Source organism: Pongo abelii, chromosome 4 (genome assembly GCF_028885655.2).
Source record: "Pongo abelii isolate AG06213 chromosome 4, NHGRI_mPonAbe1-v2.0_pri, whole genome shotgun sequence".
NCBI lineage: Eukaryota > Metazoa > Chordata > Mammalia > Primates > Hominidae > Pongo > Pongo abelii.
The window spans coordinates 110,800,666-110,818,338 of record NC_071989.2 but is presented as its reverse complement, the minus strand read 5'-3'; the positions used below and the strand labels follow the sequence as shown (position 1 = coordinate 110,818,338).

The window sequence follows — 17,673 nt, the reverse complement described above, 5'->3', positions numbered from 1 at the left end:
GGTCTGGTAAATAAGAGCTTCAAAGCAAACATTGGTTCAATTTTTAAAACCCTGTTTTACAATAAAAAATATATTAAACTCAAGACTGAGTAAAGAATGACTCACTGGAGGACACTGGGGCATTGGAACTAATCCTAAAACTCAATGGCAGGACTAAGAGGAAAAACAAAAGGGCAAAAGAACTGAGTTCTATAACTGATAACATTATCAGAGTGGTAAACATTTCCATTTCCCATTTTAAATGAAAATGACATCATATTTTCTCCATGTAAAATGACCAAAAAGAGAAAGATGGTATAGTATATTTTGGCTTCCCGAAAAAAAGGACCTATGGAAGTAGAAGGGATTTTTACTATTCTTACTAGTAAAGAGAGCCTTAAGGCTGGGAAGCAATGTAACTCTTGATCAATGGCTGTTGTAATTTCAGGCCTTATCAACCAGGTTTCTTTTTCTTATCATTCTAGCAGCTTCTCCTATAAGGCTCCTCCAGACTAAGTCGATTAAATTGTGGAAAGGTTCACATAGCTCCCTTGTGGTTTCTTAGTATTCATAGTAAAAATGATGAGAATTAACATTTGAAAATAAAACTAGTCTGGATTCTTGGAGCTTTCCTATAGAACCGTTTTCACATCTAATCCACGGGGAAACCATTCAGATGGCATGAATATTTTCTGACTGTGCCAAGCACTGAAAGGTGGTAGCTTGTCATTTTGAATTATCCAGATACAGCATGACTGACTGTTAAAGTACTCTCTGGTTGTATCTGTTAAAGGCTATTTAAAATCCAAGGTTACTCAGGGAAGATCAGAACTGATAACTCATTTCTTCTTTTGGCTAAAAAAAAAAAAAAAATTGTCATGCCCTCAAGTTAAGTCTATATAGCCTTAAATTCCTATTTTAATGCATTATATATCTAACAGAACCACAACCAGGAAAACTGATCTAAAGTTAGACAGTTTTTTAAAGAAACATAACACAAAATCAATCGCATGAGGGGATGGTCCTTACCTTTCAAAATGCATTCAGTATGAGTCAGATATTCAAATACTATTACCTGCTCTATAAACCCATAGAATATTTTCCCAAATTCAGACAATCCTATGTGAACTTCAATGCAATGGACAGACATTAATATAGTAATTAGAAGGATACATGATGAAAAAGCAAATTAGAATGGTGATTAAGAAATATCAGCCTGATAAATAGCATCACAGAAACCACCCACTGTTCCTTTGCTCCAATAAGGTTAGACAGGCAGTAAGTCCATAAAAGCAGAGTGTGTGTCTGTTTATTCATACCAAATTCTCCATGCCCAACAAAGTGCTTGGCACATAGTGAATGATTTATACTTTATTAATAAATGAATAAAAATAACAGCTATCCCTTCTACATGCCAGACACTACACCAAACACATTACTTACATTACCTCATCTACCCTTCATGATGGCCCGATCAAGCTGCCGATGATTAGTAGCTCAATTTCACAGATGAGGAAACAGACCAATACAGGTTACATCATTTAACCAGTGTTTATTACCACTACCAAGTAGCAGAGCTGAGATTTGAAACCAAGACGTTCTGATTTCACAGTTCTGGATCTGTGCTAAATACAATGCTGCATTATAATATTGCTACTCTATTTAACATTAAGTACTAGTCTTGTGAGGAAAAATGCATTTGTTTCTGTTGAAACAGTCAAAAGGGTTCCAACTATAACATTCTATTTTATTAAAGTTGACACTAGTCTACAAAGAGTTGGGCAATTTCTAAGGAACTCCTATTAACACCTTTAATCCAAGTACCTTAATATTATTAGCCAAGGAACATACTCATTGGTGACTGGAAGTTAGAACCAGAGACCAACTGTGTTTTAGAAATTGATCCGTTATACTATCCCAATATGCAATATGATAGGAATCTATTACAATATTAAAGTGGAAAAAGGGAATGGATGCTATTAATTTTAGCCTATCGGTAATTTATGTCTAAACATTGCTACTGCACTCAATGACACATTTTACAGTGCTTAAAACAAGAGACAGTGTAGATTTGGGAGATTCTGTTATTTTTATTTATACTGACAAGGATGTTACACATATTTAACTTTAGAAGTTTCCTACGGCAGAAAAAACAAAGAGAGGATTGCAGAAGACACACTGAATCCTGCTGTATATAGTGTATGGATGACAGGGGCCAGGATACGGAATAGGAGCATAAAGACAGCACATGCAAATACTGTTCTCAACCAAAGAATCATTATCACTGGGAGGGAGGCAACAAAGCTGTGGGCTTATTTGGAAAATAGCATCACCTTTAAAAAATAGTCATTTAAATAAGTACCCAAGCAGAGTATCTCTCATACAGGCATCTCTCTCTCTATATATAATGTTTTATCTCCTTTTTCGTCTCATCAGCAGCTGTAACCCTGTGGAGATAGTGGCATTTAAAAAGACACAGCAGGTGGTTAATAAATAGAAGCAGTTGAAAGGGATCTAAGCCAAAGCTTCATAAGATGGTAAAGCACTACTGCTTTAGCTTGAGAATGATTCCCAGTTAGAACAGCTGGAAATAGCCTCATTTAACCAGCTGGGATTTTTTTTCATAAAAAACATCTACAACCTGTAGAAGCCATCTTTGGTTTGTTAAGATTAGTTGGTCCTAAGTGTCATTAGAAAAAGGTTTAAAATCAAATATTAATAAGAAGAACTAAAAATAATTTTAGCTATGCATAGAAGATCACACCAAAGTATAAGACTGGATACATAAGAAGCCCAGTTGTTTTAATCATCCAATATTTTAAACACAAAATCTTGGGGTTTGCAATCCTAAATTGCTTTAAAACCTATGTCCTGTGCTCAGCAGAATAAAAAATGCACAAGCCTACAATCTCATATTTAAAAAAGAGAGCACTCCAGAATTACCCCAAATGCCAACACAATTTGTATAAACAAAATATCATGATTTTCAAAGCCTGAAACTCTAAGTAGCTAATCACTTATCATTTAAAAAATTGATTGTTAACAGTAAAAACAGAATGAAGTAATTCATAGAATAGATGAATACAATATTTAAATTTCCAAGATATCCTCAAAATTTACTTACTTTAAATTAAAGAAAACTGGGTAATTTAAATATAAAAATTTACTTAAATAGTAAATTTAAGCACCTTCATTTCATTTCATTACTGACTCTAACAACTTCAAAAGAGCATCTGCTCACTTAGAGCTTAGTTTAGGCTCATATTCAGCTAATAAATCTAGGGAACTTAGAATTGTCATGCTTTGAATTAAGTCTATAAAGCACAAATAAAGTGCAACAAATCATGCTATTGATATGCTTGCTCTAATCTTGGTGCTATTATTTTCTTTTGGTCCCTAGATAGGGTTAATCGTTTTCCTCCTCCAAATGCCTGGGAAGAAGGCATTGGGGTTACATCTGACAGGTACTGTCACCTTCTTTACATGGGTCAGCAGAACTGCTTCTTTTCTAACAGCTGGTCCTTATTTGCATCCTCTAGAGTTATGCTAATTTGGAATTGAGCACTAGGCCCACTCTAACTATAAAGGGACCACCCTACAGTATATTAAAAGGTTCAAATCAACGTATGCAATTTAAATGCACATGCATATAATTAACTAGACACATTGCCAGTGTGAGCTGCTAATTTGGAATGAGTCACAAAAGGCTAGAATGTGTGCAGAGGAAAAAAACTTTAAAATTAAAATGACTACATAATGAAAACTGCTTCATGCTGTGTCTACTATTTTCATATAAACTTAATATAACTGTAAATATATTTTAATGAACAGTAGAAAGAGGCAATTACAAAGAGCAAAGGAGGGCAGCACAACAGTGAAACATCATCAGAATAGCTCTTTGCCTTCATATTAAAAATGCTTCCTGAAGACAGAGGATGAATTATAACTTCATAATTTCAGGGGAAACATATTTTCTATATTAAAGACACCTATTTGCCAACCTGCTCGCAATGAAAATGGAACACTAAAGTGTAAACAGGAGGAAATCCTAGCTAACAAACAAAAAAGAGGAAATCCGAGTTTGACATTTTGATGTTAAAATAGCTTTTTCTTCTTTCCTTAAAACAGCTTTGTATTTCCTTATAAGTTTCCCTAGAGTGTGAATGACTTCTGGTTATTTTTAAGCATCAAAAACTGTTATAGGTATCATCCCCAAAATATATGTGAAAGTTTAGGAGTCTTCATTGAAGTGCTGTCTATATCTTAGAATAATTAAAGAATAGATATGCAACTATAAAATGTGGGTGATCAATTCCATGACTCAAAAATTTTAGAAAAATAATGCAAGACTTTTGACACTGATAGATTTTTGTTGTGAGTACTATAATTCAGATGACAGGATAAGATGTTAAACAGCTGGAAAATATCCACTGACTATCTTCAGGGCTGAGCCTGTGAGGCACTGGGGGTGGGGGGTGAAATATGTTCTGTGAAGCAACTGAAAGTTCTGGCTGTGAAATATCCTGTGAGCTCTAATTCTTTAAAGTATAGATTTTGCCAAATATTGGAAGATAAATAATGTATACTATCTTTAAATAAGAATATAAGGCCTGTGGCTGGGTGTGGTGGCTCACACCTATAATCCCAGCACTTTGGGAGGCCAAGGTGGGTGAATCACTTGAGGTCAGGGGGCTCGAGACCAGCCTGGCTAACGTGGCAAAACTCCATCTCTACTAAAAATACAAAAATTAGTTGGGCATGGTGGCACACACCTGTAGTCCCAACTACTGAGGAGGCTGAGGCAGGAGAATTGCTTGAACCCAGGAGGTGGAGGCTGCAGTGAGCTGAGATCACACCACTGCACTAGAACCTGGGTGACTGAGTGAGACTCAGTAAAAAAAAAAAAAGAATATAAAATAAATATATTATATATAACATATATCATATATTATATATAAATATACATATAAATATGTATTATATATCTTTAGATATATAAAGGAATATATATATAAAAGGCCTGATTGTGGAAGTCAGAGTCATTAGAACAGTTTTACTTAATGTATGTCTTCTAGTTCACATATTGAAAACATCCTACTTTTAAATGTTAGACTTAAACGCGTTGGGCTTGGTTAAAAGATGACGAATAACAGCACCAATTGTCCTTGTTTTATGATTATAAATTCAATCATAACAAACCTACAAATTAAGTGGGGCTATGGGATACAAGGCAAATATTTTAAAATCCATTTAAAATGATATGGGTATAGTGTTATTAAGAATTGTAATTACTCAATGATGCAACTGACTGGCAAAACACAGTGAGCTGCTTGCTTGAGGTGAGTCAAGCAGTGCACACACTTCCAACTCCTAGAAATAATGCCTTTCCAATCAGACTCAGCATTTGCATGCAATTTATATTCATAGAATTATGGAATTTTAGAGCATAGAGAGGCTTTATAAATGGCCTAGTATAAGTCTTTTGCTAAAATGAAGACAAGAACTCCATCTTAGATGGGCTAAATAACCTACCCAGGGAATCCAGCAAGTTAGTTCACTGCTCTTTCCTTCTACTATATTGACTTTCAAGTAATAATTTTAGCAAAATAATATACGTAGCAATTACTCTACTCAAAATTTCTGTTTTCACTTTCATTTATATTTTTCTTTGAAACTTCTCATTCCCCAGTGTGGAAGATTTTTGGTCAATATATCTTATAGATTTAATTTCAAAATAGTTTATTTAAGAATATTAATAAATATTTTAAAGGGGACAAAATGAGGTGTTTGTTGTATTCCCTTAACATGAGAACGCTGAGCTATGCTTGGCTCATTTTAGATAATTTTTCCTAACAATTAGAATTGGAATAGCATTTAAGTGTTGTTTCATTTTCTCACTCATTCCCTTAAACCAAGGTGCAGCAAAAGCAGACTTTAAAAGCTTACATTCCTTCTAGCTATTTTCAATGAGTCCAATTCAAAGGTAAATATTGGTAATTTCAGAAGAAATAGTTTTAAAGCATAAAAACCAAAGGATGTGATTTACTGAATAAGATTCAGGAAAAGCTGTCACAGAATAATCTTTTAATCCCAGAATTTCATTTACAAAAATTTACTGAAGAGTATAAACGGGAATGTTGATATTGAAGGGTATTAACTGTGATTTGCTGACTCTGTTTTTACATAAACCCAGTCACATAGGTTGGGTTCCTATGTGATATGTTCCTTTCATCAAATAACTTAAGCCTATTAACAAATGCTTTGATGGTACTTGGTCCGTGGAGATTTCCACTAATTGCCCTGTGCTTTTAACAGTTCCAAATACATATTATATTGTTTATTATAAAAATGACAAGAGAGCAGTTGCTGCTTGACTCACATCAGACTAATGAATGTTAGGATGCACAGAGAAAGGTCCATCAGTCTACATGATTATGTAAGGACAGGACCTCAAAACAGATTCCTCAATGCAAAGCAAAGCACACCAGTCATTCTGGACTATTAAATGTGTGACAGTGATTCTGGGTCTACGTGAAAATAAGAAGCTTAAAAAGTGTGGCTATTTTCAGAGTTCAGTGATCTTCAAGAATGCCAAAGAACAAAATGAGAGGGACAATCTCAAACCATAATTATGTTGTAAACTTATGGGGGTAGAAAACATCTTATTTTTCCTAGAACCTCCCAAGCATCTGCTACAGCTCTGGCATATGATAGGCATTTAATAGAGGTTTATTGATTGTTTATGGCATGATATTAAGACTCACCATAGTGATTCAAATACTTTCTAATAATATCTAATTGAATTAATAATTACTTGAATAAATAGGAGGCAGTGTGGTAAAATGAAAATAACTGTGGGTTTGGAATCAGACAAGCTAGGGTTCAATCTTTATCTTGCACCAGTTTTGTTACTACCGTAAACAACTTACTGGGTCACTTTGAGCTTCAGGCTTCTTGTCTGTAAAGTGGAAATAACAATATTTACTTTGCAGAGACATTAGGATAAAATGAAATGGTAAGCCTACATCACCAGGCACAGTGTCTGGAGAAAGAGTGCTCAATAAACAGAACCATGATGCTCTTTGGGTAGAATAATGAACCTTAAAAAATTAATATCAGAGTATCAATAATCTAAATTTTCAGACTTTCTTTACTAACCTTCTGCACCTGGACATATACTGTATAACAATATACATATATTTAATCTGTTTTATTTTAGATTCCAGGGGAACATGTTACATGGTATATTGTGTGATGCTGGAGTCTGGGCATCTATTGAACCCATCACTCAAATAGTTAACATAGTATCCAACTGGTAGTTTTTCAACTCTTGCTCCCTTCCCTCCCAGCCCCTTTTGGGATCCTAGTTTCTACTGTTTCCATCTTTATGTCCATGAGACATATATTTATTAAGTCAGTGACAAAGGCTGATAGACATGCTCTATAGCAGACTAAATAACTGTGATAAACCATGATAACCACGTGATGACAATGAACAATGTTCTTTTTCTTAAAATGCTCTGCCTATTTATTAACCAGTTGTAAAATACTTGCACAGATACACTTTGCACTTGTAAAACACATTTTCTACACCCTTATATACTGTAAACCCATTATCCTTACCAGTAACTTCCAGTGGATGAAGGCATATTGCATCCAAAAAGTAACATATGATGGACAGTATCCATGCTGGCTCGAGGCTTGAAGTCAACTGTTACGAGAAAATAATACATGTATGTGAATACAAGTTACACTTCTGTGCACCAAAGTCATAAAATACATCTTTGAACAGTTCAAATACCTGTATAAAAAAGATGGTTTGATGTTCTTGTGATCAAATGCCCTGTCTGTATAAAGTATCTTGTTAAAGATAAGCATGACTTGATAATTTGATTAAGAGTAAAAAGGAAAAATAATAGGCTGAATATCATACCCACATACACACACACACATTTTTAAAATGGAAGACCTCTTTTAAAGTGGTGAGGGCATTATATGGGTATTAAATGAAATCTGCAGGCTATGTATTCACAGTATATTTCCTTTCAGACTTCAGTAGAGTGCTGAGTATCATAAAACACTGCTCAACATTGTAGTGAAAAAGAAGCCAAAGTGAGTGGTCAAAATGTGAACACAAAAATTCGTAACACAAATTTATAACCATCTTAGAATAACAACAGTACTATATAGTCACTGGGATGTATATGAAGAAGCAATTTACCAGGAAAGAAAAATAAAAGTGGAAAACGTATCTTTACAAAAATACAGAAGACATAAAATTACTGTGCTCAATAAGCATGGTATACTTGTTAAAGATATTAGAAGTTATGCGATGACATTTCTTGTTTTCTCCTAATAATAGTTGTTGAAAGACCTTAAAATAAACAAGTGCATAATTAAAAGAGAAAAAATTAAAAATAAATTATATTATTATCTATGAACTCCCTTTCCTAGTGTGGGTTTGGCTCATCCTTTTGCGTTCTCATCAAAATGCTGTCCAGTATGAAGTAGCTGTTTACGAGTCATCTTTGCACACAAAATGCTAAATAGCCCCAAAATGATCTTAAATCTCAGGTGTGTGCAAAAATGCATCTTTCAGCTATTTTGGTCTGTTTGATAAAATTAAGAAAACATCACTTATTGCTAAAATGTGTATGTGAGACATGAGTACTTATAAAACAAAAAAATGTTCTACATCAAACTATAGCACCATGACTTGCAGTGTGTCTGATCAAAAACATAGCACTATGTGCCAAACCTACTGTGTGCCATCTTGGCTTACAACTTTCAGAGGAGACAAACCTTTCTTTTACTGCAATGAAAATAAGAACTTGAAGCCTAAAAATCAAATCTTGAAGTTTTCATGTCATCATTTAAAAGATTAATGAAGAGAGAATGGTCAGAAAATGGACTTGCTATAACTTGAGGCTTGGTTTTATATTACCAAAGAATATAGCAAGCCCAACGGATGGAAGAAGATGCTTTGGAAGGAAAGAATCACTTGGGAGTTACAGCCGTTCACAATTCATAGAAAGTCCCTATCGTCATGAAGCCGAAGTTTGTTAGCAAGAGAAACAGAAGAAAGAAGAAGGATTCTATATCTATAGACCACTGTCAGGTTGAGTGCAGGATTTCCTTCCTCCCTTCCAGAATCCTACCAGGGATCTTTCCTGGGGCAGAAAGAAAATGCAAAAAGTCCTGAGGTAGGCGTACTGGTCTTTTATTCATCTTGATTTTATTTTGGTATATGATATGATTTTTAATCTTATATTCATTTTTATTAAACGGTTTATATTACTTTATGAACATCTATAACTGTTGTCTAATTGTATCATCCTCCTCCCCCTCCCACCTTTTAAAAAAAATATTCCCTTTGCCAATGCATGAGAGGTTATCTGACCCCTCTGCTTTTTCAGAACCTATGTAGATGATTACATGATTTCCTCCCCTCTGAAGATCTTATTATGGGTGGATAAATTTCCTATGACTGAATCATTCTTGGAATTTTGGTAATATGCCAACATGGCCAAGTGCAGTTTATTCCAAGAATTAAATGGCTGGATGCAAAACAATGTTTCAAGCACCCGCTAAAAATTCAGGTGGAAGTATCCAGCAGAGAGTCAGAATTCTGTGACTCTTGTCCTAGAAAGAGGTCAGAGAATTACACATTTGAGAAACATTCAAAAATTGAACCCTGAAGCTGCGAGGATGGACGAAAGTACCAGAAAGGGTAGTAGGAATCATAGAGAAGGCTCAAGACAGAGTTTTGGAAAAAGCCCAGGGCTGTCAGGGTATGTTTAGGAGACACCAACAGTATCTTTTTTATACTAATGCAATGTATATGCTGCTGTTAAACAAGGCAAAGACATTTCTGGAAAAAGAAGGAGCTAGTAGTAATTTTTAAAAATGAAATATTAATAAGCAAAAGATTCAGGTAAGGGCAGGGAAGAGAGCTGTTGGTAAGGGAATAGATCATAAAGACAACAATATATAATCTCTGTAGCTTTTCATTAGGAAAGAAAGAAAATAGTTTGCCTGGGCCCTTGCTTATGTAAGAGACTCTTCTAACTGTCCTTTGTAAACGGGGCAAATCTTAATTAATCAAAGTATAAATTCTCTAACTATTTTCTGATTTTTTCTCCTTCTGACATACATATTTTCCTGACATACATTTTAAGTACCACTTATTTATTTGCTCTACTTTGAACTCTACTTAGGTATGTGTTTAATTTGTGCTTCTAAAATGAGAAACAACTCTGTCTTTAAGTGGTAGAAAAAGAAAATTCTTCAGAGTTTCCTTTCACAAAAACAGATTCTCACTGACTCACAAATTTCTCCAGAAACTCCAGATCTAATTTAAATGCTAAGTATATTAGAAGTACACAGCAAAAACAAGCAACTAACCATCTTTTTTCATATCCTAAAGTATAATATCTAAATATTTATATAATTATAGCTCAAAGTACAATTCATTGCAAGTTGAAATGAAAACCACCTCCAGCCAAAGGAATGTCAAATCAAAATGTAAATCTAAAACAAACAGTAGATGCCTTAAAATAAAGCAGCGCTTGGACAATTTCACTGAAGGGCTGCTGCCAGTGGTGGGGAGAGGCAGGCTGGGAAAAGATTAGTCTGATAGTTTCATTTCAGGAGTTTGCTCCATTCCTGCTGATTATGCCTGGCTTTGCAAAATAAGACCCCACCCCCAGTGAATTCTAGGTCTGCTGGGCACAAGACACACATAAGACTATGCAGGAGATGTCAACACAACACAATATAGAATATGGAAAAATACTTTAGAATAACATCTTAAAAAGAAATGTCTCTTTTCTTTTTCACCCATCATACACCAAAGAAATAAAGGATCCAAGGGGAAGAGAGCTAGGGGATAATAATGGAAACAACTGCATTTCAGTGTGCGATTCTGACAGGCAGAATAAACAAAGACAGCCTTGGGATGGTGAGAAACAGTGCAAAACACAGCCTCAAGAGAATGCAAAGGAATATTATATCCGATAAGATTAAAAGTGCCACTGACTTTTCTAACTCAATATTAAGATGACAGTTGCTTAAGTGGAAATGGTACTTCAGTCTCAATGGGAGCTAACAGTTCAGATTGCCTGATGTATGAGATCAGGGAACATTTTATAGGCGAGTAAGTCCTGGGAATGAAATACCTTTGAAGGACTAAGACTCCAAAAAAGTGACTCACACACAGTAATTAAAGGAAATCTGATGACACTGAAAGCACACATGTTGGAGGATTTCTCAAAGGATAATACCATCTGAAATGAAAGACCTGAAACTATGTGTGTGGATGACATGTTGAAAAGAGAGATGTCTAGGTCTAAATCCTGGAGTTCTAAGCAAAATTTCTCCTCATTGCATGGGGTTGTTTAGGATTTTTGGTCTCTTTTAGCTAACATCAGATTATAATCAGGGCCACAAAATTCTCTAAGAACGTGACCTAGAGGAGAATGTCATTTACTTCTCCATTTTTCCCTTCTAAGTGGATATCCAAGTCTGCATGTCAAATTTTGATTCTTCTGCCAGACTTAGGACATAGAAAGATTCTGAAGAACACACATAACCAAGTAGAGAAACCAGCGATTTTGGAGATATTCATGTACATATAACCAGCTCTAAATTACCATTGGAAATGGCAGGAACAAGTCTTTTTAGCTAAAAAATATTCAGTAGAGGAATACTACAGAGCATAGATAATTAACCTATTGAATAAAAAAGAACCGACTTGCAAGTTTGGATCTGAAGAAGTTTGGCATTCTAGAATTGTTGCCTGTATATATTAGGGATAACCATTGTTAACTTTCTTTTTTCCTCCCAATGTAATCGTGTTATACACTGTAAATAGCTTAGTTTGCATACCATGGGTATTTTTATATGTTATTAAACAATTTTCTTAAGCAGCCATTTTTAGCCTGGGCTTTAAATTATTACCTATGGAACCTGGTAAAAATACAAGTGCCTAGAGTCAATCTAGATCAGTCCCTCCTCGCCTCCCCCATCAACATCTCAGTCAAATCTCCAGCAATTGTTCCCAGATAAGTATACCTTTTAAAAGTTTCACAGGTGAATTACCAGTAATTCTGACTATAGTCCCCATTTATAGTGACTGAATATACTCTATTATGTGAGCACAGTCTGAATTTAATCAACTCATCTTAGTTAAATTGGGATTGTATTGCTCCTTTAAATGTACAGGACAAACAGCAAAAGCAGGTTTCTTTTAAAATAAATTCATAAAGAATTTCTAAAGATAAAAATTAGTTGATATTTTAGAATTATTTTATTCAAGGAGACCACTGGAAGGAACTCTGTATTATATCATGTGAGCTTAGCTGTATCACCTAAAATCGTTTTAGTGCTGAGATCTGAGGCAGGCATAGGAAGCCTCTAGTGATTGTGTTCCTATCTATGATAAAGAGTCAGTATTCTAAGACTGTTTGTGTTTTCAAGCCATATTTAATAGTGAGAGAATTGGGAAGGTGTGAGGTTCAAGAAAATATAATATAAAAGACATGTCATGAATTTAAAAAAATTACAAGCCCTAAAATCTTACTATCAACATTTCTTCATTTCCAAAAAAATAATGATTATGCTTCAAAAACTGCTCAAAGTAAAGATAGTAATGCTCTAAATTGCAATTTCAGTTTAGGATACAATCAACCTTAGTGTTCATAATCTTGCAGTTGAGCCAAAAAGGTACAGAGAAATGTAAAGCTCACAGCACCACAGTCTATTTTCCAGCATGTTAAAAACCCACCACAATGGCATATTACATTATCTCCCGCAAGCTTTCCCCATAACCATGAAGCAATTCTGTACTAAAATAAAGACCTTTTCCTGGAACATTTTTAATCAGAAAGCTTAATAGTGAAATTGTCATTAACTCCTGCTAGTATGGACAATGAAGTACCATTGGTAAAGAATGCTTATGGTGGTTTATGAGGACTTTAAGCTGCTGTCACCAAATTAACTAAGAAATAAGACACCTGAGCAAACCTATATATTGAACATCAATTTCAAATAAAACAATCCTCACCTCTGAATAAAGAAATTTCAACACACAACACAAAAACTAAATTTCTAGATGGTATCTCTTTTAAAATTAAACTCTATGATATATATCAAAGAATCAAGAAACAGACTTCATCAGCCAAGCTATGCAAGATAAAACAGCATAAGCTTTACTAAGCCCTGTTTTTGCAATGTCATTCCTATAATAGTCCACTATTAATTTCCTACAGAATCAAGCCCATACTCTTAGCCTTTTAGGGCCATGCATAACATTGTGCCAGTCCTCTAGCTCACTACATTTCCAATATGGCAACCTTTACATCCACTCCTCATTCTCATCAGGCAATCACAACTACTAACATTTACTGAGGGCTTTCCATGTGCCAGGCACTCATTTACTTCTCAATGATCCTATGAGTCTGGTTCTTTGTCCTCCCAAATAGATGAGCCTTCAGGAAAGAGAGGTGAAGTAATTTGTCCCCTAGTAGTATAGCTAGAAAGTGGTGAGGCTGGGATCTGAATGTGGAGTGTTCTGGCTCAGAGCTTGCTCTTTTAACCACTATATGATATTGTCTCTCATACTTGTGCCTAGTGTGTTTGGGCTCATACTGTGGGCCACTAAAATATTCACCCCTTTGCATATTCAGATAGGTCATCTTCAGAGGTCCAGATGAAATCCTGCATACCTTTATCATGAAATTTTCTCTGACTATACCAACTCATAGTGATCTATTAAGAGTTGACTACTAAAGTAGTTCCTGCTGAAATAGCCAGCTGGGAGGAGGTGGTAGGTTGGGGGAATGAAGGATTTTAACATTTCTGCATTAAAATACCTATATCAATATGTCAATTAATTTTTGGTGATCATTAGATGTACCTAATTGAAGACATTAGAAATGGCTCCTATTCATCTCTCACTGTTTTTTATTACTTGAGAAAAGCTGAGGAGATGTTGGACGTTGTCAATTTGGAAACATGCGTACTTGGGTGACCAAAAGATAGAAGACATTTAAGAAATACTCTGAGACTCTGAGACAAGGTATATAGCAACAACTTCTCCTTCATGATTATGACCTAGAAAAATGGGCTTTATCCACTCATCAAAGACCTCTACTATATATGTCTTATCTGTGTGTTTCATCATAGCTCTTTCCAAGTAGCTTTCACTAAGAAACTAAGTGTTTTCCAGGGTGATTGGTGGGAAATAGTCATCATCTGTGAGACAGACACTACTCATTATTTATGTTGGAAAGAAGTCCTAGTTGAAGACAGAAGAGAAAGGATACTTAGTCAACTCATTGGAAGCAGAAAGGTAACAGAATGATTGCACAGGGATGAGGACTCACACACATGTACACACACATATGCATACATACACAGATACTCTCCTCTATTTACTGCTGCCAAAGCCATAAAACATGGATATATGAGCAATGTACCCTGCCCAGACCTCGGTCTTTATGTCATACTATCTAGTGACCCATAAGCATGATCAAAATTGAATTGTTCATGCAGTTCTCAAAGTATCTGAACATCACTTGATCATGTGCTTTAAGAAAGGTCATATTTTGAACTATTCAAATCTAACTGTGCAATTCTGCAACAGAAACTGTTCTACATTCAAGAGGGAAGCCCAAGAAAATGAAAAACAATGAATCATTAGATTAATTTCATCTGTTTCTAAATTCAATGGCTTCTATCTCATTTGTGTAGTGCAATTTGATAGATAGGGACCTGTTATCATTCACTAAGGAAAAGACACAATTATTTACAGGTCATCCATGTGAGGGAAAGCAAGTGGATGAAGATGACAGTCAAATTTCTTGGCTGAGTGGGCTGCTGTCAGAGCTAATTCCTCTGAGTGTCTGTAAAACACCTTTTAGACAGCACCACAGTTCAGTGGTCAAATGTAGATATTATTATACTTTCACCCATTCAAATTCTATGGTTTCTTATTAAAACAACAAACAAAAACAATGCCCTAGGGAAAGCTATAATTTTGTTCAAAATATAAAACATATTTTTATCTTCATCATTGCATTTCTCTAAACACCTACTGTAATTCACATTCAATAATTAAATATAGATATATAAACACATCATACATGCTATATGCTCATATGTAAATATAACAGGCATATACACATATGAGTTCCATAATGACTGTGATTATATTTGCTCAAAATTTAGAAGCATGTTTAAGATGGGTTATATAACTAGCATATAAACATAAAGCCAAAATAGTGAGTTATTCAAATCCAATTTTGACTTTTAACACCATCAAGAGAGTCTGTCCTAGTTCTAATAAACAATGTAAATTGTATTGTCTTTTGTAATTTTCTTCAGAAATTTGAAAAGTTCAAGGAGAAAGTCCTTTTTATATGTTGTAACACTTTTATTCTTGTCTAGAATTCTGCTAGCCTGTGACTTCCTTAAACATGCATCATACTTCATATCCCTATTACTCAATAACTTATATGCAGCAGAATTTTAAGTTTGCTGAATTAATGCACAATGGCTTTTCATAAACACAAGCAAAACAATGATTCCTTAGATTAGAATATAATTCAAGGTAAAAAGGTAAATTATCTACTATTTGTAATGCTGAGTCAGAAAATGGCCAAACAAAATCCTTTTTTAGTATTAACTCGTGTATTCAGCAAGCAATTATTGAGTCGGTGCCATATCCTGCTGGAATACAAAAATTTAAAGAGGCACAGATAATGAAAACAGAAGATATAAAATCATTAAATGTCTTAGGAGAGAATAAACAAACAGAATGACTATGAAAAATAAAAAATAACTGAAAACAGAAAAGAACGAACAAAGTATTACGGGTTTTTACAGCTCTTCATTTGCAACCATGTCTAATCTCAGGATAAGGTATCCTGAGATCTGGAATTTGGGACAATCCACAAAAAGGCTATAGCTTCATTCTCTATGCCATCAGAATACCTTAGAATGGAAAAAGCATAGGTTACCCTACAGGCAAAACTTTCACTTTGGGAGTCTGGAAAAGCTATGTATGGTCACTCTCCCAACATATAACTATCCAAGCCCCTTTCCTTCTACAAATCTTTAAATCTTCATGGGTATTTGTTATTCGTTTTGTTAAGATGGTTTGAGGTTTATTTTTCCTTTGGCAAAATTGGCCAGAGTGTATCCAGTAGGGAGTGAAGGTAAAGGAATGAAAGAATAATTGTTTGATGTGAGGAAGAAAGAACGGTGCTGCTCTTGCTATATTTCAGCTCCACCTATGCACTTGATAACTTTGCTCATTTCTTCCTTTGTATCACTATCCCCACACCCAAATCTGAAGTACGGCTAGGTTAATACATAGCTAGTTAAAAGCTTGGGCAGATTCCTTAACCTCTGACTTTCTGTTTCCTCTTCTGAAAATTGGCTTAGGTATGTTTAGCTTTCAGTATCTTACAGTGTCTGGCAGGCCCTTAGTAAACAATGGCAGGTAGAGATGATGGTAATGGTCCAGCCATTACATAAATGAGAATTCCATACAAACTATTGTCTTAGCCCCTGATTAAATCACAGATATAGATGTTTCTGTCTCTGTTTCTCAAGCTATGAAATGAGACTATCTATACAGGATTGTCCTAAGAATTAATGAGATAACACATGCAGAATTTCCTTTACTTATTCTTTTATATAAATGATTATTTGCTAATTGTCTCTAGTTTTCCATTTTCCAGTTCTAATTTGTCTATACTTAAACTTCTGTGGTTGCTGAATTAGGTAAACAACAGTAACCACAAACCACCTGGTCATAGTTCATTAAAGGACTCACACAGAAGATGAAACAACCCATTGTGAACAGGGAACAAAAAATTTCAGTATTCATGCAATCCTCCAAGTAATAAAGAAAGGAAGAAATACTGAAAATAGTTATTAATCTTAGAAGACATTTTAAGGACCTTAGAACTTGGAATAGTTTAATCTTAGAAGAAAACTGCGTAAGAAAGTATGAAAACATTTAGCACTCTGGTTCTAATATAGACCTTTATGTGTTTCCTGTGAATATTTTACTTGACTGAATATATACTCACTTGTATTTTTTCATTTTAAATTATGTGAACGTAAACACAGTTATAGTAGGAGAGCAATAACACACAGGATATATATTTATAGTCCTTACAGTCACCGGCTCTAAAATCATATACTACCACCAATCTCCAGAAACAAACCTATTGATGTGAGATGTGTAATACTGCTGTAACACATGACTACCATATTTACACAGGTGTGTAGGGTGGCTTTCTCTTCATAGCTGGTGTGAAAACAGGACTCAAAACAACCCCTGAACTTGGACAAAGAAAATATAAATTAGAAAAAAAAAATCATGGAAAATTCCTTTTGCAAGTAAATATTATTTTCTCCTAGGTGGCCAAGTGTGTGAATATGAAATTAAGGAAAGCTTTATAGCTAGGATTTTAATTATGAATGTATGTTCTAAATAATATTTAGTGTTACTCAAAGCACTACAATTAGAAACTTAAATTATTTTTGTCTTTAAAGATAGTTCAGGATATGGAAGCACTTGGCTTCCTAACTTTTTCTTGGTAATGTCCAAATATTATAAAAAACAACATCATCAATGTTCAAATTTGTATGGTCTTTCATTCTTAGGAATTAACTATGCAG

General features: G+C 34.6%; 1 protein-coding gene across 18 annotated transcripts in view; it reads right to left on the bottom strand.

The window, feature by feature from the left end:
* The window catches only part of PAM (peptidylglycine alpha-amidating monooxygenase), a 165,096-nt gene that overhangs the window by 106,163 nt on the left and 41,260 nt on the right, over positions 1 to 17,673 (bottom strand). For all 18 annotated transcript variants that reach the window (XM_009240934.4, XM_002815767.6, XM_054555761.2 and 15 more), the window contains exon 4: positions 7,603 to 7,690. In XM_009240934.4, coding sequence (XP_009239209.3) covers positions 7,603 to 7,690 — 88 coding nt within the window. The remainder of the gene's footprint in view (positions 1 to 7,602; positions 7,691 to 17,673) is intronic.